Genomic DNA, 24,365 nt, shown 5'->3' on the forward strand with positions numbered 1-24,365 from the left:
CTGGTGGTCATTTTCTTTATTCTCATGACCTTAATATGTGATTCAGGGGTGATATTGTAAGGAGAAATTAAATGCTAGAGACCCTTAAAGGTTAAAGGGCTAATTTCTAAGCAGATACTCATTTAGGTTTTCCTTCTTGGATTGCGGTGTTGTTATTCTTTTCGTATTGGTAAACTCCTGTTGCTTAACTTGATGTTCATATTTTCTTTCGATCTTTATTTATCAGGATTACAGACAACGTAATGCGTACATTCTGAATCAAGCTTTATCAGATAACAGTATTATCTCGGTCCGTAAAATGCAAAAGAAAAAAAAGGAACTCGGCCAATATCCAATATTCAGCTTCGTTAATAACGCATATATTGACACATTGTAGCAAAAGAGTTATCTTTTTATTGAACCAAAAATGTTCGTGTAGTTAAAACGAGCGCGCGATAACTAGTCGTTGTATTCTTCAAGTCACGGCAAACTCCCATGGGCAAATTGTAGGCATTAAATTGACCAATCAGAGCGCGCTTTACGTTGGTCATGTTACAAAACGTACTTGGAAATCTAAAAAACCCAGTGATTAAATTATTACTGCTACGTCCATAGCATCATCAAGGGGTGAAATCCAAACTGATGAAAAAACCGATCCGCAAGCTTTCGTAACAACTATAAATACTGTAAAGAACTAAATGTATCATAATTTAGAAATTAACATAAACTGATTTAAAAATAAGATTTACATTCATTGACGATATTCCCACAAACTATACAAAGACGAGCTTGGTTTTATGGCGAATGTATAATTTTTTTTGATTTCTCATAAATGGGTCTTATATTTCCGCACTTGTTAGTTTACACGTATTCGTTTGGTTTTTCCACGTATCATCTCGACACAATTATTTTCGCACTTTACGAAGGTTTGAATAAAGGCTAAAAAAAAAATTCAGCTTCTTGAAAACAAAGCGGAGAGTCCCAAAGGTAATCTATTGTTTGCGCTATTGTTTTCTTCAACAAAAGACTGTATGCATAATGAAGTATGGGGCTGTGCGGAAATTTTGCCCAAAGACATCTTGCGTGACCGCATACCTTGACACACAATTGAAACATGGCGCAGTTCAATCTCGAGCTTTGTTCCTGTGTAGTTGTTCTCGCTGTATTTCTTCCTCTGGCTTCAGGTGAGCACCATATCATATCAAATCTACCCGGAAGGTTTATTTTTATTTGAATACTACATTTAGCAGAAATAGTGGGATATGTTTTTCAGTTTTGAGAGCTGGAGCTTAAGACTTCCGCGTACCATCGTAACTTAATCGCTAATGCTGTCAGCATTAAAACCAGATTAGAGTATTGTTTATTAATCTTGGGACAGATACCAAGCTCTCTTTAAAAACAATCCTTTCCAAAGCATGTTTGGGAATGTGACCAAACAATTGAATAAATTTGGGTTTATTCGCTACATTCACTAAATGCTAAAGTACGTTCAGGCGACTTGTGAACATTCAGTTCAAACAGTCCTTGGGGTTAAAACGACGCAACGAACCTTCCTGTCGAAAAATTCATTCTCATCCATGAAAAACTTGGGTTTTGACGCTAATAGAACAACCTGGTAGATAATCATGCCGAGAATAAGTTTTAAAGTAATACTAATACAAGTCATTTAACTGAGATTTTGTCGTCGAACATATTTATTGCGACCGTCGTTAACTAAACTTCTACGCATGCCTTAGGCATTGACTGATTCCATGTCTGCCTCAGAAACGTGTCTTTTCCAATCTTGCGGACAAAAATCAATACATTATGCTTACATTGGAGCTTAAGGAGAGCAAAGAGATAATTGAAATTGTCTGCCTTTTCCAGTATTTCGTTCAGTTTCGCAATGAAACAATCATTATTCATTTCCGTTTCTCAAGCGAGGAAGGTGCGCGATTCACACGCGCGCATGCCCATGCAGGCGAAGGAGGCCGTTTCCTTTTGCCCCCGTGAGTCACACTCATGGCTACCTCTCGCCCAGACTCCCTTGTAGTTAACGATATGCGACCGTAGCGATAAAATATCGAGCGTCGGACAGAAAGCGAATAGCTACCACTGCATTGACTGACTGGCTTCGCAAAATACCTACTTACAATTACCGTACTTTTTCGAATAAGCGCCCACTCTTTGATAAGCGTCCTCTCCCGAATGAGCGACCCCCTATCTCACTTTCTTCAATTACTAGTAGGGAAATCTTGTTTCTATTGCCACTTTATCTATAACATTTTGGGCTTCAACCACCGCCGCATCAGGACAGGAGAGTAGATTCTTTTCCGTTCCAGTTCTTTTTACGGTTCTTTGAAATACTTCAATAGAGTTTGGGTCGAACTACTAAAAACTCAAACTTACATACTTCAGCTGGAATAAAAATGTTTTCACTGTAGATGAAATCAACTAGATCGTACATGAAAATTCTAAAAATCCCATTGATTTAACTATCACTGCCACATCCATAGCATCTAAGGGTGAAATTCAATCTGAACGACAAACCAACACAAACTTATGTGATAACTATAAAAATACAGCAAAGAACAAAATGCATTATTTAGAAATAAGCATAAACTGATTGAAAGCTCCAGATTTACATGTCTTAGCGTAATGCTACAAATTATGCAAAATTATTAAAGTGCAAATGTAAATTCTTTTTCTATAGGGGCTTGTGTTGATTTTGACCTTGGAATGGGAAGTGGAACAATTCCAGATAATAATATAAACGCTTCTTCGGTAGAAAGTGCCAGCACACCAGCAAAAAATGGTCGACTAAACTACTCATCAGGATCGTCATGGTGTGCAGGAACAAGTGACACCAACCCATATCTACAGATTGATCTACAGACACTTCATATCGTCTGTGCTGTTTCCACTCAAGGGAATTCTCAAGTAGATCAGTGGGTGAAGAATTACACACTACAACTTTCCATCGATGGAACAACTTGGACAGACTACAAGGAAGGTGGACAAGTTAAGGTACCTGTATGAGACATACATATTGTGTATACTTCAAGACATCATTGTTCAGAGAACTATTTTCTTGCACTCACTTGGAACTGTGAGTATTTCTAAATATACAATAATGTTGAAGACTTAATCAGAGAATCGACCTTTTTTCTTCAAGAAAACATTTTTTGAGGAGATATAAGGATTTATCTCCTTTTTCTTTTAAAGGTTCTAGATGGAAATCACGACAGAAACTCACAGGTCAAACATGCTGTTTATGGAGTCTTAACAAAATATCTCCGATTTTTGCCTCAAACTCACCAGGGTGGGGTGTGTATGAGAACAGAATTGTTTGGAGTAACACAAAAGCCAAGTGAGTTTGAAACGTAGTAATTGTTCACTTTATATGTAATTTTGCACTGGGTTATATTCAATATCTAAAAAGTACCTAGTACATCAACCTTATAGATTGTCCCCTCATCTATAAAGTAAGATTCCAGCCTAATTAATCCTTAACCTATTAGCTGGGCCATTTTTGTAATACTTGTTATTCTGACTAATGAGTTTTAAAGATACAAATTACTTTGAATTCTCTCATCCATTAAAAAAGTAAGCAACAACAACATAATACCATTTAGTTTTGAAAAATATTGAAATACAAATTACTCAGACAAAGACTTGACCCTTTAACTCCCAGAAGTGATTAACATATAACTTCTCCCTTTAGTATCCAAACATAGTCCAGCAGACAGGTGGTGAGAATACTCAAACTTATCGGGTACAAGATATTATCTTGATTGACCAACAAATTCTCATAACCAATTTACAAGGAAATGTGTGGGAGCTAGAGGGGAAGATAAGCAATCACATCTTGGGAGTTAAAGGGTTAAGATGCTAAAAGTTAATGATGAAAAGATTGTCCATGAAATGAATTTGAATATGATTTTTCACGTTTAATTATGGATCATTATTTTGCAGTGTGTTATACCCAGGCCATTGGTGTAGCCAGGACTGGTACCATTCCAGACAGCAGCTTCTCTTCCTTGTCAAACTATAATTCAGAATATGCAGCTAAATATGGTCGCTTAAATGGGGCAAAGTCATGGGCACCTAATGGCAACAATAATGCTAATGATTACCTTCAAATTGACCTGCTGTTTGAGTATGTCATCTGTGCTGTAGCTACACAGGGAAATCCAAGGTTTGCTGAGTGGACCATGAAGTACAAGTTACAATTATCCCTTGATAATGCAAGTTTTATCACCTATCAGGAAAAAAGTACTGACAAGGTGGGTTTAGATGCAGCCATAAACGGAGAGGGTGTAGTACTTTCTTAGGCCATTAAGTGCTTCTGGCAGATCAATTCGAAGATTTAACTTCTTCCTCAGGCAATCCCTAGGCTGTCTAAATTTGGAGGAAGGTGGGAAAGGGAATTGTGTTCAAATTCCTCATCCAAGTACAGGATCTGATGGTCAGTTTTTTGTAAAAGGCAAAATCAGTAATGGCGACTTAATACACACTGACCAACATTCTTAAAAGACTTAGACCTTGTAGTCCATTTCTGTTGAGCCATTTTTCTTGCAAAAATGAACTATTTACTAGACAGAAGTGACGCCTTCATTCCAAGAGTTTGTTTGACACTTTAAGAGTTTTTTTGGTGATTCAGCATTTCGAGTGACGAGAATAGAAACAAAAGTGTCTACTTGGTGAAGAATTAGCATCAATTCTCTTTTCAGTGAATCACAGACTGTTTTTGAAACATGTATTGTTCTCTTAACCAGAAACACAAATCTGTGCGCATGCAGCTACTCTTACTTGTACATGTAATTACAGCTCACTTTTAGCATCCTGCATAGATTTGTTGTTAAGTTTGTGACATCTAGAATTATTATCATGTATGTCTTAACATACCATAGTGACTATAATTTACCTGTTTTCTTGAAAATCCATGAGATATTTTCCTACCTTATTGCATCAGGGATAATGCATTCAGCTATCCACACAGGTATACTAATATATATTTTTTTTATTTTGGAGTGCTTCCTCCTACCCACTAGGATGATCTTTCTGCTTCTCATACACAGACACTTATTGGTACTTTTCTAATAAGATACATGAAAAAATTACTCAATTCTGATTGGTTAAGATAAATACAGTTTTCAGGTAATTCAATGCAAACCAGACTGAATAATTCCTTGAACTTTTTAGCCGGACTATGAACTTTTTTGCGCCTCAAAGATGCAAAAATATCATTGTATATTATTGTTTTGATTGTACAGGGTTGTTTTGACCGAACACACAATGTAACTAGCAAGGTTTGAATAAATTATTTTTGCACTTGATGCGCACACTTTGCTTCTGCATAATTATGATAAGCTATGTCGTATTTTTTCGTATATATTACTAATACATAATTAAATAATTTTTCTTGTGCAATTTGGAATAAATATGTACTTCTAAATGTTTTCAAAGACCACAAATTGCACTTGCCCTATTCGCACAATTTTGTAAGTCTTTGAAAAAATTTACTCATGCTTGTTTATTCCAAATTGCACAGGAAATCATGTGATTACCAGTACTAATAACAAATTTTCAAATAACAATTATTTTCAATCTTGCATCTATATGTAGGGAATAACTAATACTTTATTACAGAAGGTAATGCTGCAGTAGATTACTTAAAGCAATTTTGATTCAATAATTAACACTTAAATGTCACATTTTGTGCCACAAACTACAGGTCTTTCCCGGAAACAAAGATAGAAATAGCATCATAACAAACAGTCTAGAGGAATTTGCAAGTGCAAAGTTTATCCGCTTTCAACCTACTGCATATAGTGGATATAAAGGTCTGAGAGTGGAAGTTTATGGGATACTTTTAAGTAAAGGTATTTATTTGCTCTCTTGTTTGCCTCCTGCATGCTGTGATGACAATGAAGATGCAATAACCACTTATCCACATTAAGGAAAATTTGGAAATATTACAGAGCTATATTGGAGTTAAACATCATCTAATATTTACTGACCATATAACAGCTGAAAGGTTCTGAGGGTGGAAGTTTATGGAATAGTTCTTACTAAAAGTACTTTCTTGCTCATATATTTGTCTCCCTCTGAGACAAAAATGATGTCACAGTAACTCATTATTTGAACAAGACAAGGGCAGGTACATGTAAGTTAATAGAGCTAATTAGGAGTTAAATACTCTCCAATCATCACTAAGCCTTGATAGCATGAGAATTTTAGAGCTGACCAAAATTTGACCACCACATCCTTTTTTTTTTGTTTGGTTTGATATGAAATGTCACATTCCCTCTTCTGGAATGCTACTATTTATTATTCATTTTTTGTTACACTGAACAAAGTTGAGCTTAGATTGTGATTTATACCAGGTGTGGTATAATGTGTTGGTACAATTGTGGATTCTGGAAGGCAAAGGGTTATTGTGGTAACAAAATGCTAATCTAATATTTTACAGAGGATCTTTGCACCTGAATAATGAACATCTGTTGTAAACATACAGTCCCTACTCTGATGATCCCTGAGTCACTGCTCTGAGAAATTTCTAAATGTTATCTAAGTTCACTATGATGGTTGAGTATTTTTTCCTTTCTTAACTTCACATTAAAAATCAGTTAAGGAGTAAAGCATGCATCTGGCAATATTTATTTTAGTTCCATCACAACCTCCTACTGCCTTCAAGTTGACTGCAAGCTCTTCTACCAGCATCACAGCTTCCTGGCAGTTACCACCAGTCTCTGCCAGACATGGAAGAACCATTACAGGATTTAAACTGTTCTACAAAAAGAAAGGTTCTGGTGCATCAGCAACAAATTTGACTATAAGCAGTGGATCAATATTAAGTAGAAATGTCACTGGGCTTGATAAGTTCACACAATATGAATTTCAAGTGTTGGCTTCTACCTCTGATGGTGATGGACCAAAGAGCCCTGTTGAGGTGGAACGAACAAAGGAAGCTGGTATGTGATAGGTGAAGGTGAAAGATAAAAGATTATCACAATTTTTGATGAAATAAATTTTGTTAGACCTGTAAGGAGAGAAAAGATCCTCCCATGTGGACTACATTTGTAAACAATTTCAGAAAAGAAACCAGAAAAAATTCAGGCTTCGATGGGATTTGCACCCATACCTTTCAGATACCAGATGGGCGCTACTGCCAACTGAGCTGTCAAGTGACACATTGGGAGCTAGAAAATAGATAGAGGTTTCTTTGTTTGGTAGCAACATTTAACAGGACCAGTTATTGGCATTAAGTTCTACATTTTTCCAATTGCAGCTCCGTCAAAAGCCCCAAGCAGCTTCAGAGTGACTGCTGTTACTTCTACAATTATTACAGCATCCTGGCAGTTACCACCGGCAGACTCCAGAAATGGAATAATTATAGGATTCAAATTGTTTTACAAAAAGAGAGGCTCTGCTGGAGCAGCAACCACCCTGACCATTAACAATAGAACCACATTGAGTAAAGAAGTCACTGGGCTTGATGTTTACACAGAATATGAATTTGAAGTGTTGGCCTCCACTTTAGCTGGTGATGGACCAAGGAGTTCTCCTGTAGTGTTTGTGAGAACCATGAAAGATGGTAAGAATTTTAAAACAATGTGCAAGTCTTTTTTAACTGAGTCTGCATGGTGTAGCAACAGCAAAAAAACTTATGAGCTGATTCTTAGATGAGAAAGCATATTCTAACAGAACTTTAATATGTTATTGTTCGATTTGAACTTTTCCAGTTTACATAAGTATATTTGCATTAACCAAGGTAGCTCTTTTGTGCTTCATAATATTCATGATGCTGTAGTACTCGTGTTGGGCAAACAGATTCAAAAGCTGAAATATTTTTAGACCTTGAGAAGTTAGAACACTTTGCTTTTATATAAATGTTAACCCTTTTTTTAACATCTCACGCACTTGAAGGAAATGAAAACCGACCAAAAGTTATGTTTTAAAAGCTGTGTATTTGATGTGTGATGAAATCGAAAGTACATTCTCTCTGTATGGCCAATTAAGAATACTTAATAAGGGCTGAGTGTAATGGCTGCTTTGCTCAAAATAATGGAAGACAATTGTAGGGGATATCTAGGGACTGCCACTGTGTCCAAGCAGGCCTCAGATGAAATATTGCTCTCATAGCGGTCAAATCCCCAGAAAACAGCCATGAGCTCCCATTCTAGGCCAGGGTCTTTCTTAGCTGACCATAAGACTACATGTAGGATATGTAGGCCTGGGGCAAAGTATGGCCCCGAACTCTCCATGGTATTAGGACACCCTTTTTTGAAGACCACAATTTGGTGATTGCTTATGAGAGCTTTAAGACAACTGCACAATGCTGATAACCTCTTGCAGACAAGTACATTATTTTACCCGAAAACTGTTTGGTAACATTTAGAGATGATCAACAACACTACAAAGGCATGGATACTTAATGAAGGTTCTCCATATTACCTCAAGGCAAACTGTGCAAAAGGTCTGAGCAACAAAAGTGGATAAATATAACAAAATGTAATGGTTGAAAACAACCAAGTATTACAGAGGAACCTAGGAATGCCAACAAAGGTTTGCCACTAAACTCTTGGGATCTCAAAGATACATATACACTTTTTGACCCTACATTTGTAAGGAAGACTGTTGACTCAAAGAGTTAGGCAAATTGTGGCCATTCACTTTTTTAAATTTACGTTTACCTTAAGTTTAAGAGGGTTGCTGAGACAAAATTATGAAATGCTCATTTTGAGAGCTCTACCCTATTAAACCTATCTAGTGTTCATTACAGGTTATTTGTCCCTGTCAGTTGTAATGCTTTAAATCTTTTTTAAATGTTTAGGTTGTGTTGAGTTTAGTCTTGGGATGGAAGATGGAAGAATTCCAGACAGTGGAATAAATGCTTCTTCTTCCAGCACACCAGCCAAGAACGGTCGACTGAACTACACATCAGGATCATCATGGTGTGCAGGAGCGAGGGACACTAACCCATATCTACAGATTGATCTACAGAAACTTCATATCATCTGTGCTCTCTCTACTCAAGGAAATTCTAAAGCAGATCAGTGGGTGAAGACCTACACACTACAATTATCCACCGATGGGATAGCTTGGACAGACTATAAGGAATTAGGTGGACAAGTCAAGGTGTAAAATACATTCCGTATTAGAGCATTATTTCCAAAACAACTAAGATTTAACATGCATTGATTTTTACATCTATATAAAATCCTTACAAGCATGCAAGAGGTAGTGACCAGTTCTTGCCCCTAAAAAGTTATTAAATATAAATGTGTGATACAGGTTGTAATACCAACAGAGATACTGATATTGATGAAAAAAACAGCTTTCACGCCCTAATTCTGAAGAGTGTGACCATTTTTATTAAGAGCTGCCCATAGTTTCAAAATTTCAATATTTATTTAATTAATTTTATTGTAAAGAAAGATGGTAACATTTTAGCTATGTGAAGAAAGTGAGAAAGATATTTTTCGTCTTCTCACAAGCGTAGGACAAAGCTAACAAATCTGCGTCCTCATGAAGAATCGAACATTAGACCTTAAGATTCGGCGCTCAAATTCTCAAATCAATTAAGTAGCGGTTGACTATGTTGGTTAAAGATGAAATCGTACATTTCCGTCATTACCACCTATGATGGTCAAATTATCAGTTTGTCCATCATTGGATTTCTTCTTCTTTAAAAAGGAATGTCGGAGAAGAAAATGAATTCACTGATATTATTTTAATGAGTAATTGCACTTAAATTGAAAATGCGTAGTATCCTCTGTGGGCTAAGCAAATACAGTGTCTTCAGCTAAGCCTTCAGCAAATGATTTTTCAGAGCTGTGAGATTACTGCCGAGGAGCAGTAAGAATTTTTTTTACACTGCTGTGCAAGACTTTTTTTCATATATGGCAAACCAAATGCCATTATTTTGAATGAAAAAGAGTATTGCTAGCCCTCAATCATCTACTTGTTGAAAATGGGAAGAACAGATTTTCACTTAAAATTTCTGAGGGCACTTTACTGCTTGAGGTGACCATGTCTTAAAGAGCGCAAAGATGTTTCCTGCTCCATTTTCATTTTCACCCTTATCAAACAATTTTCAAAGTTTGACTCTTGGCCCTAAAGAGTACTAGCATCTTGTTTCTGGTTACAGTATCACCCCTGAATTAAACACTAAGGTCACACAAATAACGGAACTGATCACAAGCTCTTTGTCATGTCGTACCTTAGGAAATGTAAAGAGAATTGTTTGGGGAATGTGTCTACTGATGTTAGGGTGTAAAGGGTTAAGAAGGAAATGATGATAGAAACTCATTTGTCATAAGCTGTGTGAATATCATTATCCCTGCTTTTTTCTCAGTTTGCAAGAAATACAAATTGAGAAAATGGGGGATTATGAGGTGTGACTATTTGTTTTGTTTCTTTTAAGATTCTGATAGGAAATGATGACAAAAACTCAGAAGTAAAGCATGTTTTGTATGGAGTGTTGACTAGATATCTACGAATCCGACCACAAACTCACCAGGGTGGGGTGTGTATGAGAATAGAAGTGTTTGGGGTGAAACGAAAGCCAAGTGAGTTTAAAATTTAATTTTTCATGATTGCTATGATCTGCCACTTTAATAGACGTTCTTAGATACTCTCTTAATCTTTAAAGAAGAGTTTTAAAACTGATACATTCGTAGATATGTTCTTTTAATGCTAAAAAATAAGCTTTTTGGATACAGTTAGTGGCTAAAATGATACAAACAACATTGTATATAAATTATAGTCTAATGATACAGTTTATACAGTCATCAAAAACATCAAACCTCTCATGATAACTTTTAAGTTGCATGCTTAACGACTAATTGTCTCTAATTCGCCAAAGAAAGGGAATAGCTGATAGAAGATGCTAAAATTGAATTCATTTTTGGTGCCCAAATTCTGTTTTAAACTTTTTGAAAAGTCTCTATTCGATTGATATGTACATTAGATCAGTTGCAATTTTTGTAATGTGAAACTCAAATTATTGGGATTAATACCAACTAAGTTGAGGCATTATTTAGTATTCAAATGCTGTAGGATTCAGTTTATTTATCATTTCAATTAATAAGAAACCGTATAATCGTTTGTATCACGATGTAGTCACTTGAGATGTAGATTGTGACATTCCGACTGCTTACTGCTAGTCTTCATTAGGCGATGGAGTCGACTGCTCATGCTTCACCATTTGTATCATGGTGTTCTAGTGTGATTAGGGGATCTTGATCTCCATTGTTCTGATAAGCACAGGTTTCCCAAACTCCTCCCTAAGTAGAAGGCCTGTGAGGCAGTTCAAGTCCACATCGGTTTTACCCTATGTAAAAGGTGTATCAGAGCCTCTTGGCCGTTACCCACAACAACAAGACACCCGCGCAATCTTCATGTCCAACACAACACTTAGATTGCACTTACTGTGTATTTCCTGACAGATCGCAGCATTCATTTGGTTATTTTGCAAACAGTCAAGGCTTCATTTTCTCGTATTTTTCCATCACTCTTTTTCTGTATTTCTGTTTTAATATCTCACAGATTGTTTAGAAGTGTCTACAATGTATTATATTGAAAAACATACATGAAATATGCATAGATAGAAAGGTAATCTTTTAATTGTTACCTTGTAGCATGTGATTCACAGCCAATCGGTTTGGCCAGTGGTGGTAGAATTCCAGATGACAGCTTCTCAGCCACTTCAATATATAGTTCCACATATGCAGCTAAATATGGTCGTCTTAATGGAACAAGGGCATGGGCAGCTGAGACTAATGGTCGTGATGACTACCTACAAATTGACCTTCTCTATGAGTATGTTATCTGTGCTGTAGCTACTCAAGGAAATCCACCAACTCAATCGTCAGCTCAAGAATGGACCACAGAGTACAAACTAAGATTTTCTTTGAATGGTACCACTTTTTTCCCTTATAACGAAAATAAGGCTGACAAGGTTGGTATGACATGCTCTCGTATGCAAGTATTCATAACAGCCAAAATTAATGCTTGTGGTACAAAACTAGAGCTACTCACAGCAATAACAAATTTGCTTATACATGTAGTAGAATATTAACAATATTTACTAATGCTCGCATTACCCACAATATACTTCTGTTGCTTGCAAACCATATCGGCATTACTTTCAAGAGTTAATAGTGAAATTTTCTAATCAATTACATGTACATGTAAGGATTAAAATGGAGTACACACACCCAAAAGCATGTAGTCTATTAGTTAAATATATGTTTTCATAGGAGTATGATTGTACAAAGATGTAGCAAACACTGACCAATTCTAACTGTTCAATCACACGTACTGAAAAAAATTACCACGCAATTTAAAGATGAAGAATGAAATGGTTGTGATCTCTCTGACATTCATTATCTGACCTGTGGCACTCCTCAAGGGTCAATCCCTGGTCATCTTCAAATGACTTGCTGAAGTAGCTCAAGCTCTTTAGTTTTTAACCTAGGATGTATACAGACAATGGGGACTTAATCTACAGATAACAGATTTCAGTTGTACACATTACAGATTCTCATGTTGTGTTCTTTTTCCAATTTACAGATTTTCATTTTGCAAATTGCAGATTTTCATTTTATCTCATTTGCCAAATTACAGCGAACCATTAAATACATCAATATCACTTTTTGTATAACAGGCCTTTCCAGGAAATTCAGGAAAAACTGACACAGTGAAAAACAGTCTAAAGGAATTTGCAAGTGCAAAGTTTATCCGCTTTCTTCCAACAAAGTATAATGGGTTCAAAATTTTGAGAGTAGAGGCTTATGGAATACTTTTGTCTAAAGGTATTTATTTGTTCTCATTTTTGTCCCTCAGATACAAAATGAAGTCACAATAAGTAATTATTAGGACAATTAAGGCAGAACTGGGCAATTTGCAATTACGAGGGCGATGTTATTGACGAATATCAAAAGTAAATGTTGGAGATGGCTGTGAAATGCCTATCAACAAAGTTGTGAAGCCTAATTCATAACGAACATCATGGAGAAAATATTGTAAATGCGTAAACAAAGTCACCACCTCAGATGATCCTTCGCACTACTCTTAATCAATATAGACTACCCATTAGGTTTACCGTGGCCGTTAATGACATGTTCTTTTTAAACTTCACATCAATTATTATCTATGAATTCAAGCATACATCTCTTGTTGTTGGTACAGTTCCGTCACAACCTCCCACTGCCTTCCAGTTGACTGCAAGCTCTTCTACCAGTATCACAGCTTCCTGGAAGTTACCACCAGTCTTTGCCAGACATGGAAACATTGCAGGGTTTAAATTGTTTTACAAAAAGAAAAGTTCTACTGGCTCAGCAACAACCTTGCCAATCAGCGATGGAGCAATATTAAGTAGAACTGTCAGAGTGCTAGATAAGTACGCAGAATATGAATTTCAGGTTTTGGCCTTCAATTCTGATGGTGATGGACCAAAAAGTTTAGCGAAAGTGAAAAGAACAATGGAAGATGGTATGTAACAGTTCAGGGATAATGAAAAGAACTATGAAAGATAGTTCTTGAATTTGCATCTTCATTGCAGGTTTATTGGATACCAATCTCATGATGAGAGGGCTAAACAATTGAATAGTTTGGAATCAGTTGGTTACTTTAATTCATCAAAACACGATAGCATTTATATTCATGTGGCAAGTTAAGATGTGATAGAAATTTTCAAAAATTTTTACAGCTAATAAAACTAATTAAAAACACTACTGCCCAATTGCAGCTCCTTCACAACCTCCATCTAACTTCAATGTCACTCCAACCTCCTCTACTGGTGCAAGAGCATCATGGCAACTACCACCAGCAAACTCCAGGAATGGAATAATTAATGGATTCAAATTATTTTACAAAAGGAAAGACTCGTCAGACTCAGGCACCATTCTTCTTATCAACAGTGAATCAATTTTAAGCAAAAATGTCAGTGGGCTTTATAAGTACACAGAGTATGAATTTCAAGTGTTGGCTTTTACTTCTGCTGGTGATGGTGTAAACAGCTCTGTTGTTGTTAAGAGAACAAAAGAAGATGGTTAGAGAAACTTTTTGTTTTATCTTCTTAAAACGTCTTGACTCTTTAATTAAAGGTCAGATACACTTGCACTTCTCATACAGTTTTCTGATTTGGTGTGAAAAGTGATAATGTATAATTATGTTTTATGTGATTTTAATAACTATGATTTAACACACCGTCATATCAGTGAGTCATGAGTGGTAAGGTAATTATTTGAAGATAACTAACATAATGTAAGCATTCTGATTGGCCATCAAATCATGACTATTTACTCAAGAAATTATAAGCATGCAATTGAATATTAACAATTATGTTGGCTGTTTTTATTGGTTGCCTTCCTTCTGGATTTAGACCTAGATGGTGCACCCTTAGCTCCGTTGCAAATTTATAATAATTTCTGGATTTGAGTCTGCCTTTTTTCTTTCATTTGTTCCTGAGTGGCATTAATATTAAACAAACAAACAAACAAAAACAGAAAAACAAATGAACAGAAACCAATATAGCTATAACACTGATATTCTGAGTCAAATTTGAGTTCCTCGCTGGAAGAGGCATCCTACAAATTGAAGTAAAAATATGGTTTGATTCTTTATGTTTACCTCAAGACCACTTACGATTATGGCGTATTTTCAACATAGATTACAGGCTTCGTATGCAACAATTTCAGTATGCTAATTGGTTGAGAACACACCAGTTTATTTCATACAGTGCAGAAAGTTGAAATTAAGTGCAAAAATTGGAAATGAAATTGATTCACAGGAATGTCGCAAATTGCGGACAGGTTAGCATCAAGTAGCAACTTCTAAATTCAAAGTTTGAAGGAGATTGCTCAAAACAGAAACATCTAACAAAGCAAAGACAACTGGCTAAAAGTCCGGAAGACTTGGCTTCCCAAAATGGCTATGACAGAAGTATTGAAACGTACGAAATTCTCGAGAAGTTTAGGTAACAGTTCGTACCAAAGACGGAGAGACTATAAGGGTGTTAGCATTCGTGTACTGGTTGCTGCTATTAAGTGATTATTTGATTAAAAGTAATGAGAAGATGACGATTATCGTTAGGATTACTGTCATTTTTTTTATAGTCATATGCAACTTCTCAATTACAGTTCCTTCACAGCCTCCTAGTGGCTTTACTCTGGCTGCAACCACTTCTGAAAGTATAACAGCATCCTGGCAGTTACCACCAAAAGACTCCAGAAATGGAATCATCATAGGGTATAAATTGTTCTACAAAGAGAAAGGCTCTTCAGGGGCAGGAAGCTCGAAGCTCATTAACAGTCAGGCAACTCGCTCTCAAGAGGTCACTGGGCTTGATAAGTACACAGAATATGAATTTCAAATTTTGGCATTCACTTCTGTTGGGGATGGACCAAAAAGTACAGTTATTTGTGAGAAAACAAAGGAGGCTGGTAAGAAATAGGATTTTATCTAAGTCCTAATTCCATGAAACTCAGAAAAACATGGATGCCACAAATGTCTCTGAGATGGTATTCCGCCTAAAGATAGATCAAGCAGTCTTGAGAAAACTTATATAACTTAATTGTTTGCTTGTCAGGTCTGTGATGTGATAGCTATATCTCAACACAATCAACATTCCAAAGTCAAAATTTTATTTCAGGTGTTTATGGCTTCCTAAATTTTGTAAAAACACACCTGCCCCCCGTACATGCATGGTTGTAATGTTACAACACCTCATTGTTAGCTATTAATCGTATGATTTTCAAAAACCGTGAAGAGACCCGCGTAAAACTCTTTTCGCGAGCATTAACCACGCAAAATTTAATATAATGACTAACGGTTAGGGAAAGCGCTACGTTGCCAAAAGGTAGGAGAAAACAGGAGTCGCTGGGGTAGGAAAGGGTGAGTCAGCTCCTCCCGAGGATCCGTTCGAAGAAATTGACCATATCCTTAAGCTGTAAGCGCAAATAGACGGTGTCATGTACTCATGTACGCACTGCTTTGTTGCAAAGGTACATGTTAAACTGTTTTAAGTTTTGTTTTGTTATAGTAATTTGCTGTTCAGTGCTATTGGAAATTACTGTTACGGAAAATTAAAATCAGTTGTGCTGACTCTGAGTATAACTGTTTATTATGTAATTGCATTTACAACTCAAACATGTTTAAATCTGAATTTGCCTCCTTCCCAGGGAGGCATTAATATCTTTCCGGAAGAAAACTTCTAAGTTGTAGCTGCAGGTTAGCTATTTACAGAGGCTTTAGTAAAAAGGAAAATAACACTCAGTCAGATTCATTATTTAAAGATACTAATTGAAATATGACTGCTCTATTGCAGCTCCTTCGCAACCTCCCTCTCAGTTTAATGTCACTGTGGAATCTTCAACCAGTATGACAGCATCATGGCGGTTACTACCAGAAGGCTCCAGACATGGAATCATCAAAGGATATAAACTGTTCTATAAAAAGAAAGGCTCAGACTCAGTAACCTTGACACTGAACAATACAAAAACATCAGAAACAGTTACCGAGCTTGAGAAATACACTAAATATGAATTTCAAGTGTTGGCCTTCACTTCTGCTGGTGATGGACCAAACAGTTCCACTGTTTTCAAGACAACGATGGAAGATGGTGCGAATCAGAAGTGATTTAACCAACATTTGAACATAAAAGTGATGTTACCTATTTAGGGTGATTTCTTTTATGTAAGGTTATCAATTGTATCCTTCATAATATATCTCACACTTAAACATGTGTGAAGATGATACCCAAACTATTTCTTGAATGATATATATTTTTTTGAATCCCAAGTAATCTTTTTTGAAACAGCATGCAGTTATTGTTGATTTGTTCACTCTTAATTAGTGTTAACAATTTTCCTTTATTCTGCCAGCGCCCGATGCACCTACCTCCTTGTCATATACTGATCTGTCACCAAGCAAGTCACATGGTCCAAGAATAACCCTGACCTGGAGTGAGCCTGCAGAAAGAAATGGAGTTATCAAAAGTTATACTTTGTTTTACAATCACGATGGAGTTGCACCAAGAGAGATTTCTGGAATAGGCAAAGCTGCACTTAGTCACACTGTTGATGTATTAGGTGGAGTGACTTATCAGTTTAATGTCAGAGCTGTGACCATTAAACCTGGAAAAAATGCCACGAAAACAGTAACTATTAAGGAATATGGTAAACTTTACCTTCATATATTTGAAAGGACTTCTTTTTAATTTTAGCATACTAAAATAAATTTTTATACATTTTGTAAATTCAAAAAAAAGACAGTAGTTGGTCGCCCAAAATAACTTAAGTGCTAAACTACTTGGGTGATTCCTATTTATTAGTTGGGAAAGCACAAAAGTAGGGAAAAAAAGGGCAATTACCTAAATTATTTTTGTACATATCTTCATTGATATTAACACCTATAGTACAAATTATCTAAAGATGATCTACCTACGCTACTTTACTTGTATTAAATAATAAAAAAGTCAGGAAACAACTTAAGTATTTTTGAAAACGAGCAAATAAGTACAAGTGACTTCCATTTGCTGTAAATCAATTAACTAAATGTCCTGTTTTTTGTAGCTGAAGACTTAAGCGATCCTAATTGTTCAACTAATTACTAATAATAAGAAAATATCTTAGATTGTAGACTTGCAGGTGCATTTTAGGTGACAAAGGTTCAACTGCCTCTTTACTTTATCGAAAATTCTTGGTATTTTTCTCCAAATTGTGGTAAAAATATATCCCCTTTATGAATAGAATACTCAAACATTTTTTATAAAACTAATAATATTGTCTTCTGATAGCGTGAGGTTTTTACTCTCTTCCTCAGCACCCGGAGCTGGCCCAGAACGTCCTTTATCCGCTCAAGTGAACAAGACGACTTTTAACGTATCATGGGAACCTCTATTAAGAGAAAAGAGTTATGGAAAAGTTATTTTGTATGAAGTCAAGGCCATCTTCTCGAAGAAAGGATATTTGCGCAAAAGATCTGTAATTTATAGCCCCTCTGTCAACACCTCAGTGACATTTGTTGTCCTGTCTGATTTAGAGCTTTGTTCTAGATATAATGTGTCTGTTCGAGCTTACACAGCAGAAGGGCCTGGACCTTATGGCCAACCTTTGGAACTGGAAACATCAAGTGAGTTTGATGAGATTATTATGAAAACTATATTGGTTTGTGACATGCTTGGTGAAAAAAAAAATACTAAAAAAAACATTTTGTTTTATTCTATGATTATTGACAATTTAAAAAAAAGCACAACTTGTAACATTCATTATATGATAAGATTCTTCCCCACGTTATTCTGACTGGATAACTTTTTCAATATACAAGGCCTTTCTTTACCTTTTTTTGTTCTCTAATATAACACTATAGGACCTGAAGCACCAGGGGAATTTAAAATAACAGACTTTGGAACAAAACAGATTACCCTGGCGTGGAAACAATATGATGAAAAGGAAAAAATTGTCTATACTGTAAGTTGGATTAAAATTACCCTATTTCTTCCCTTTGGGTGCAATTATTTCGCATGTAATTATAAGTAGTACTTATACTGTACATAGTTAGACATGTCTTGAAATAATAATAATAATTGAAATATTTATCCAGGATAATCCTTCAATACAAAAGTACTGTTATTAACGGGGTTCTGCTGATTAAGAATTTAAAACTAAGAAATATTAAATTATTAAAATATATATAAGATAGTGCCTATGGTACTATCTTTAGGTACTATGTAGATGGTACCTATAGCACTATAATTCCAAACTTATGTTTGTGTGAGACGTTTTATGTATATTCATATTTTTAGTGCTGATACTAATAAATGTGTAATGACGATACCAAAGGGAATTTCTTAATACGTTTCATCAGCAAGATTTTGTTTCAGTTGAAATTTATTTTTCAAAAGAAAAAAACAACTCTTATCTTTGCTAGATTTTCAAGAAACTTTAACCCTTGTGAATGGCTTGATTCCAAGTCAGACCAATTGTATCTTAGTCATATATTTACAAAAGGGAGGTCCTTTTTATATATTTTGACTCAATTTAAATTTATATCACAAAAGTAACCAGGCAAGTCACCCAAAATGAGAACAGAGTCATCATTTCAGCTAGAAAGTATTGACTTTACTCAAATCCAATCCCAAGACCATTCTTGAAATCGCATAATTTGTATCAAAACAAAAAGTCAAAATCACAAAACTAATTTATTTTATCGGAATATTAACTGTTCCTCGAAATTCAAAATTGCTTTATAAAAAAACTTTTTATAATTTAATTTGTCCAAGCTTACTTCCTATCAGAGATTTTAAAATTAGATTAACGTAGATTCTATAACTCGGCTTGAATTACAGAAACAATAAATTTGAAGTAATTTGATATCGGAGCCTTTGTACTTAATCGTGTAGGTGAAGTACACTGGAACAAAGTCCTACAATAAAACGTTCAGAGTTGAGCAGACCATAGAAGCAATAAAGGCAACAACACAGAAAGTAGAAGGGTTGATTCCAGGCACCACATATAAATTTAGAGTTCATGGCACCTCTGTTTGTGGCGAGAGCGCTTCCGAAGTCGTCTCAAAGATGACAGATATGATGGGTAAGTTTCCAAATTATTTGAGGCCAACCAATCATTGTAATAGGTTATCTATGAAACTATCTAAGAAAACATTCGCTCTGATGAAGGGCCAACGCTCGAAACGTCAGCTTTGAAACTCTTAACGGCGGCCAATTTACGTTATCATCTCAGTTGACAATACAAAATTACCTTGATATACTCTCACACCGACGTAGCCCAAAGATTCTTTAGAAACTTACCCCCTTGGATCATTTACCCATGACACTCTTACCTTTCCATTTTAATCAAAACTGATGATATCAAAATTTTTCCAATTTTTGTTTTAGATAGATCTGCCCACGCTTGCTTGAAGGGAGTTCAACGCTATCATGTGGTTCTTAGTGTAGGATATCCGATAGCGGTTTATCAATCGCTCTGACGAAGGGCTAACGCTCGAAACGTCAGCTTTTTTACCCTTTACGGTGGCTAATTTACGTTTTCAACCCAGTTGTTAACACTAAATTACCTGCTATACTCTCCCACCGACGCAGCACCACAGTTTCTTTAGAAACTTACCCCTTTATCGGTTTATCCGTTGGATAGCTTTATCTACCCTTTGAACAAATGGACCTTGTTTTCGATGTTCGCGTGCTTTCGAAATGAATTGGTGAAATTGATTTTTTTTTCTGCTGGTGAAAGAAAATAATATTAAAACTGGCGGTTGATAATCAATAGTGCTCAATGTCTTTAAAGAAATAGCTTTAACGAGAACATTTAGTTACATGTACATTGATCTTCCGAAAAGTCTGAGGTCTGAGGTGTGCTTTTTATAGTAAATGTTTAAGTAGTATTGATAAGCTCTTTGCAAGGTGTTATAAGTTAGGTTACTGCTTAAAGCGGCATAGTATCTTGGATATTCGTCATTTGATAGAGATATGAAATTATGACGAAGGATCTCTTCCACGAACACTGCCTTGAGGGATCTTTTACCTCCCCAGAGGACACGGCAGTTGAGAAGTAGGTCGCATAATTATATTCTACCTAAGGTCCAGACAAGTCGTTTTAAATCTGTGTTTATAAATAGATGTCTTTTTAATTGCAATTAATCATTATTTCTTCATGTAAATTGTTGCACGTCTGCTTGCGCAATGAATTCTTAATAAAGACCTTTTTTATTATTAAGGGTTATAATAATAAAAAAGGTCTTTATTAAGAATTCATTGCGCAAACAGACGTGTAACAATTTACATGAAGAAATAATGATTAATTGCAATTAAAAAGACATCTATTTATAAACACACAAGTACAAGAGTGTTGTTGTGGTTTAGAAGCTATTTTTTTTCCTTACCAGCTCCTGAAGCCCCACATCCACATAATATAACCGATGTTGAGGTTTCTCAGACAGCTGTGGATATTTATCTGTGGCCTGTTGAACAAAAATATGGTCCAGTAAGGTAATTATCAATAAGAATGTGATTTTCTAAAGAACCAGAGGTGGAATAAATCCTGCATTAAGATATAAGGTAAGATTAGCTGCCGCTTCTCGATAAATGAGGTCACGCTCCCTCCACGAAGGCTGGATTCGTGCGTGCGACAGAAATTAAACTTAAGAGGCGTTAGATATTTAATAAGTTTTGAAAAAGGTTCATTAAAAGTGTCCTTTAGGAAATCAAATTTAAGAGGCGTTAGATGTTTTATAGTTCTTGAAAAAGGTTCATCAAAAGGGTCCTTTAGGAAACAGTAAATGAATTACGAAACTGTGGGCGGATTCTCGATGTTAATCGTCAGTGGCCCCTAAATGCTATCTTAATGGCCTCTTTTCGAGATGTTACTCATTAGTCTGGCATTTTGTTTTATACCTTTCAGTGCTTATCAGGTTATTGTTCTGAAAACCGCTAATGGCGTTAGAGAGCTTCCAGACAATTATGATTCAAAACTGAAAGCTGCCAGTGATGCTAAGAAAGAGAACGTGAATTTTTACATTGCTGCTGAGATAGAAAATGACCCATTACTCAGCAAACCTCAGAAATTTACCGTTGGCGATGGTCATAAAACTAAGGAATTTGTGAATGAAGAACTTGAGAAAGGAGAAAACTACATTGTGTATGAGAGAGCTCTAACTAAAGCCGAGAAGGTATGTAAACTATTTATTTAAAACATTTTCCTCTTTTTTTACAACCAGAATCATCTGACCATCAGCGTGGTGAAACGGTCTGCCTTTTCTTCTGGAAAAATATGTAACCCCTCTCTATAAAGATTTGACCCAGGAGGAGGCCTACTTTAAACTCACTAGAGCACAAACGTGCTCCCATTAGTTGTGCAACTGGGTTTATTGACCTTTTTCTGAGTCGATTTTTAAGAGTAGCTTGCTAGACAGTACCTCTCTCCTCCTAGTGTATGTAAACACATACACCAGGAGGTTATGTAATCGAACCACACAATAACTTGGCAGTTCCTTTGCTCTCGATTCAGTGGCCTCTTTGATTTTAAAGCACGTGCTCTTTTTGTTTTTGTTGTTGTATATTTCACAGGGGGAATTAAAGGGATACGCAAGCATAGTTGCCAAAATTTCCATCACCTCTACTACCACTGGTTTGTCTATATTGTACTTAATAAGCAATGAAGTTACATATTGTACTACAAAGTAACAGAGAGCAAAATGATTTCTAGAGCAGTTCTTTACTTGCAAGAATGTTGGCTCCGAGAGCCTCATGCCTAGGCTGGTATTAATTACAACTGGCCTGGAGATTCTCCTCCTCAGATTATCTAGATCATCAAGCTATGCTCAATCCAAAACACCGACTTTGAGTGTTCACCCTTTACCCCAGATTTTGTCTCACTCATGATCAGTTTCGTAGCAACCTAAATTTGGTGACGGTAATAAGCTGCATCGCACATCGGAGCCAACAAAATGATTTTGATAACACAATTTCGGTGTGTAATGGACTCTCTCGTCTTGTTCAATAAAGTTTAGAGACTGGACTTGGCGCTGATTTTTTAAAATAAATTGCCCATAGTGCTGAGCTTTATTGAGCTACGTCACAATATTTTGTGTGCTTTTTTGCTGTTTTGTTCCTGAAAAACTGTAATGAATGCGAGGGAAACCATAAGTTAATTGATATCCAGGGTAGACAAACACAATAAAAGCACGAATGAGCCTAAAAAGAACAAGGATGGTTAAGAATGGAGAAGTTTGACAGCGATTACTAATGAAGAAGTTCTATTTTGACGGTTGAATGTACTTTCCTCCACCTAGCTCCTTTGAGACTTCCCAGTAGCAGGAAACAATGATACAGTTAGTAGTACAAGTCAGCACCCCAAGCTGCAATCATTTTGGTTGCCATGGCGACGAAATTCTCAGCGAAAGTCGACGAATTCGCCACATGTTTTCGGCTGTCAAGTAGCAAGCTGTAATGCTTTCATGTTTTAACAAAATTGAATGGCCCAGGGGCTTTAGTCTTGAGATGTCACGCGAGCCTTAAAAATAATTGTCGGCCACTGTTGACTAAAATTCTTTCTCTTACGACGAAACAACTTTAAGCTTGGAGCACTGCAAGTAGTAATTCCAGAAGAGCTTAATTATTAAATACTCTTTACTTTTTTCTTATGCAGAAGGTGAGAAAAAGGAAAAGTCCAGCGGTTCTAACGCTGCAGCTGTTGCTGTACCTGTAGTCCTGTTGCTACTCCTTATACCAGCAGTTGTTGTCGCTGTGTTCTTATACCGGAGGTCTGTTTCGTTTTAAGAGTGAATCCTAGTGACTGAGCGTAGAAAAAAAGTATGGCAGCCGAAAATTCGATATTTTGTTCTTTTTTTTAGGAGAAGGCAGTCAAGATCCAAAAGTGCCGGGGAAAGATCTATTCAACTAGATGACATTAACAACGATTCACAAGACCTTACCTCAAGTACATCAAACCTGGTCTATCAAAATGTAGCAGACATTCGTCGGACGATTCATGGTAATTTTTTGTAGATAAAGTACAATATACATGTTAGTTTCTAGGAGAGGGTCATTGAATAACTTTCACGGTTGAAGTCATAACGTTCGTACAATTAGCTACGATCGAATCGTTATTTTCATGCTAAAAAGGATTTTTGGGATGCTTTGCTAAATTTTTACTTAAACTGTGACTGACTTATGTATTGTCTGTGTAACAAAGTTATATCTTCAAAGTCAAGATTTGGATCAGCATCATTTCAACTAGGAAAGTGGTTTGTACCAGGAGCAATTTTTAATCGTGTAGTCAAGTTTGCCGTGACGCTATTTGCTGCAAGATTCAAATAGTGTAGCTCGGTCGTGATTGCACCAATCAACTATCACGAACCAGATTTAGTTACATCACTTGAAAAACAAAACAATTTCTTACTTAATTGTGCTGATGAAATTTTCCTAGGTCGTTTAAAGGTCTTCATCGCAGTCGACAACAGTCCTTTTCGAAACAACCCTCACCTGGTCTATTGGACTGCGTGTAACTGGTCATCGTTTTTAAATACATAAAAAAATAATCAAACTAGTTGATTGAGGACTTGTATCAAAAGAAAGTTGTTACTATATATTTAAAGTTAAATTACCTTGGTACATGATTCTCAGACAGCAGATACCTTGAGTCTAAAAATAACTTTGTGGGGGTAGTGGAGGTACTCCAGATTTAAAGGTTACTCAAGGAATACACTCTCACAGCTTGTTCGTTACTTGAGCTACATCTTAAGATCGGGGTAGGTGTTTCTTGTTGAGTGTAGCAAACGAAACGGAGCAGTTGGAGCGTATCTGTTACCTAGGAGGAGAATTGATAACACGGTCGAGTGTCCATAGAGAAGATCAAAGGAATTGTACAGTTCCTTATGAG

General features: G+C 36.1%; 1 protein-coding gene across 1 annotated transcript in view; it reads left to right on the forward strand.

Annotated features, from left to right (window-relative positions):
• The first annotated feature begins 1,093 nt into the window (after positions 1-1,093).
• Positions 1,094-24,365, forward strand: part of LOC149037115 (receptor-type tyrosine-protein phosphatase F-like) — a 35,153-nt gene continuing 11,881 nt past the window's right edge. Inside the window, exons 1-18 of the mRNA XM_089186957.1 lie at positions 1,094-1,163; positions 2,672-2,985; positions 10,391-10,535; positions 11,607-11,926; positions 12,635-12,782; positions 13,159-13,461; positions 13,718-14,020; positions 15,111-15,413; positions 16,298-16,591; positions 16,854-17,147; positions 17,794-18,102; positions 18,340-18,440; positions 19,373-19,562; positions 20,872-20,974; positions 21,387-21,654; positions 22,052-22,112; positions 23,133-23,247; positions 23,338-23,477. Coding sequence (XP_089043083.1) covers positions 1,094-1,163; positions 2,672-2,985; positions 10,391-10,535; positions 11,607-11,926; positions 12,635-12,782; positions 13,159-13,461; positions 13,718-14,020; positions 15,111-15,413; positions 16,298-16,591; positions 16,854-17,147; positions 17,794-18,102; positions 18,340-18,440; positions 19,373-19,562; positions 20,872-20,974; positions 21,387-21,654; positions 22,052-22,112; positions 23,133-23,247; positions 23,338-23,477 — 3,781 coding nt within the window. The remainder of the gene's footprint in view (positions 1,164-2,671; positions 2,986-10,390; positions 10,536-11,606; positions 11,927-12,634; positions 12,783-13,158; positions 13,462-13,717; positions 14,021-15,110; positions 15,414-16,297; positions 16,592-16,853; positions 17,148-17,793; positions 18,103-18,339; positions 18,441-19,372; positions 19,563-20,871; positions 20,975-21,386; positions 21,655-22,051; positions 22,113-23,132; positions 23,248-23,337; positions 23,478-24,365) is intronic.

This window comes from Pocillopora damicornis, chromosome 11 (assembly GCF_964200805.1).
Source record: "Pocillopora damicornis chromosome 11, jaPocDami1.2, whole genome shotgun sequence".
In the NCBI taxonomy this organism is placed as follows: Eukaryota; Metazoa; Cnidaria; class Anthozoa; order Scleractinia; family Pocilloporidae; genus Pocillopora; species Pocillopora damicornis.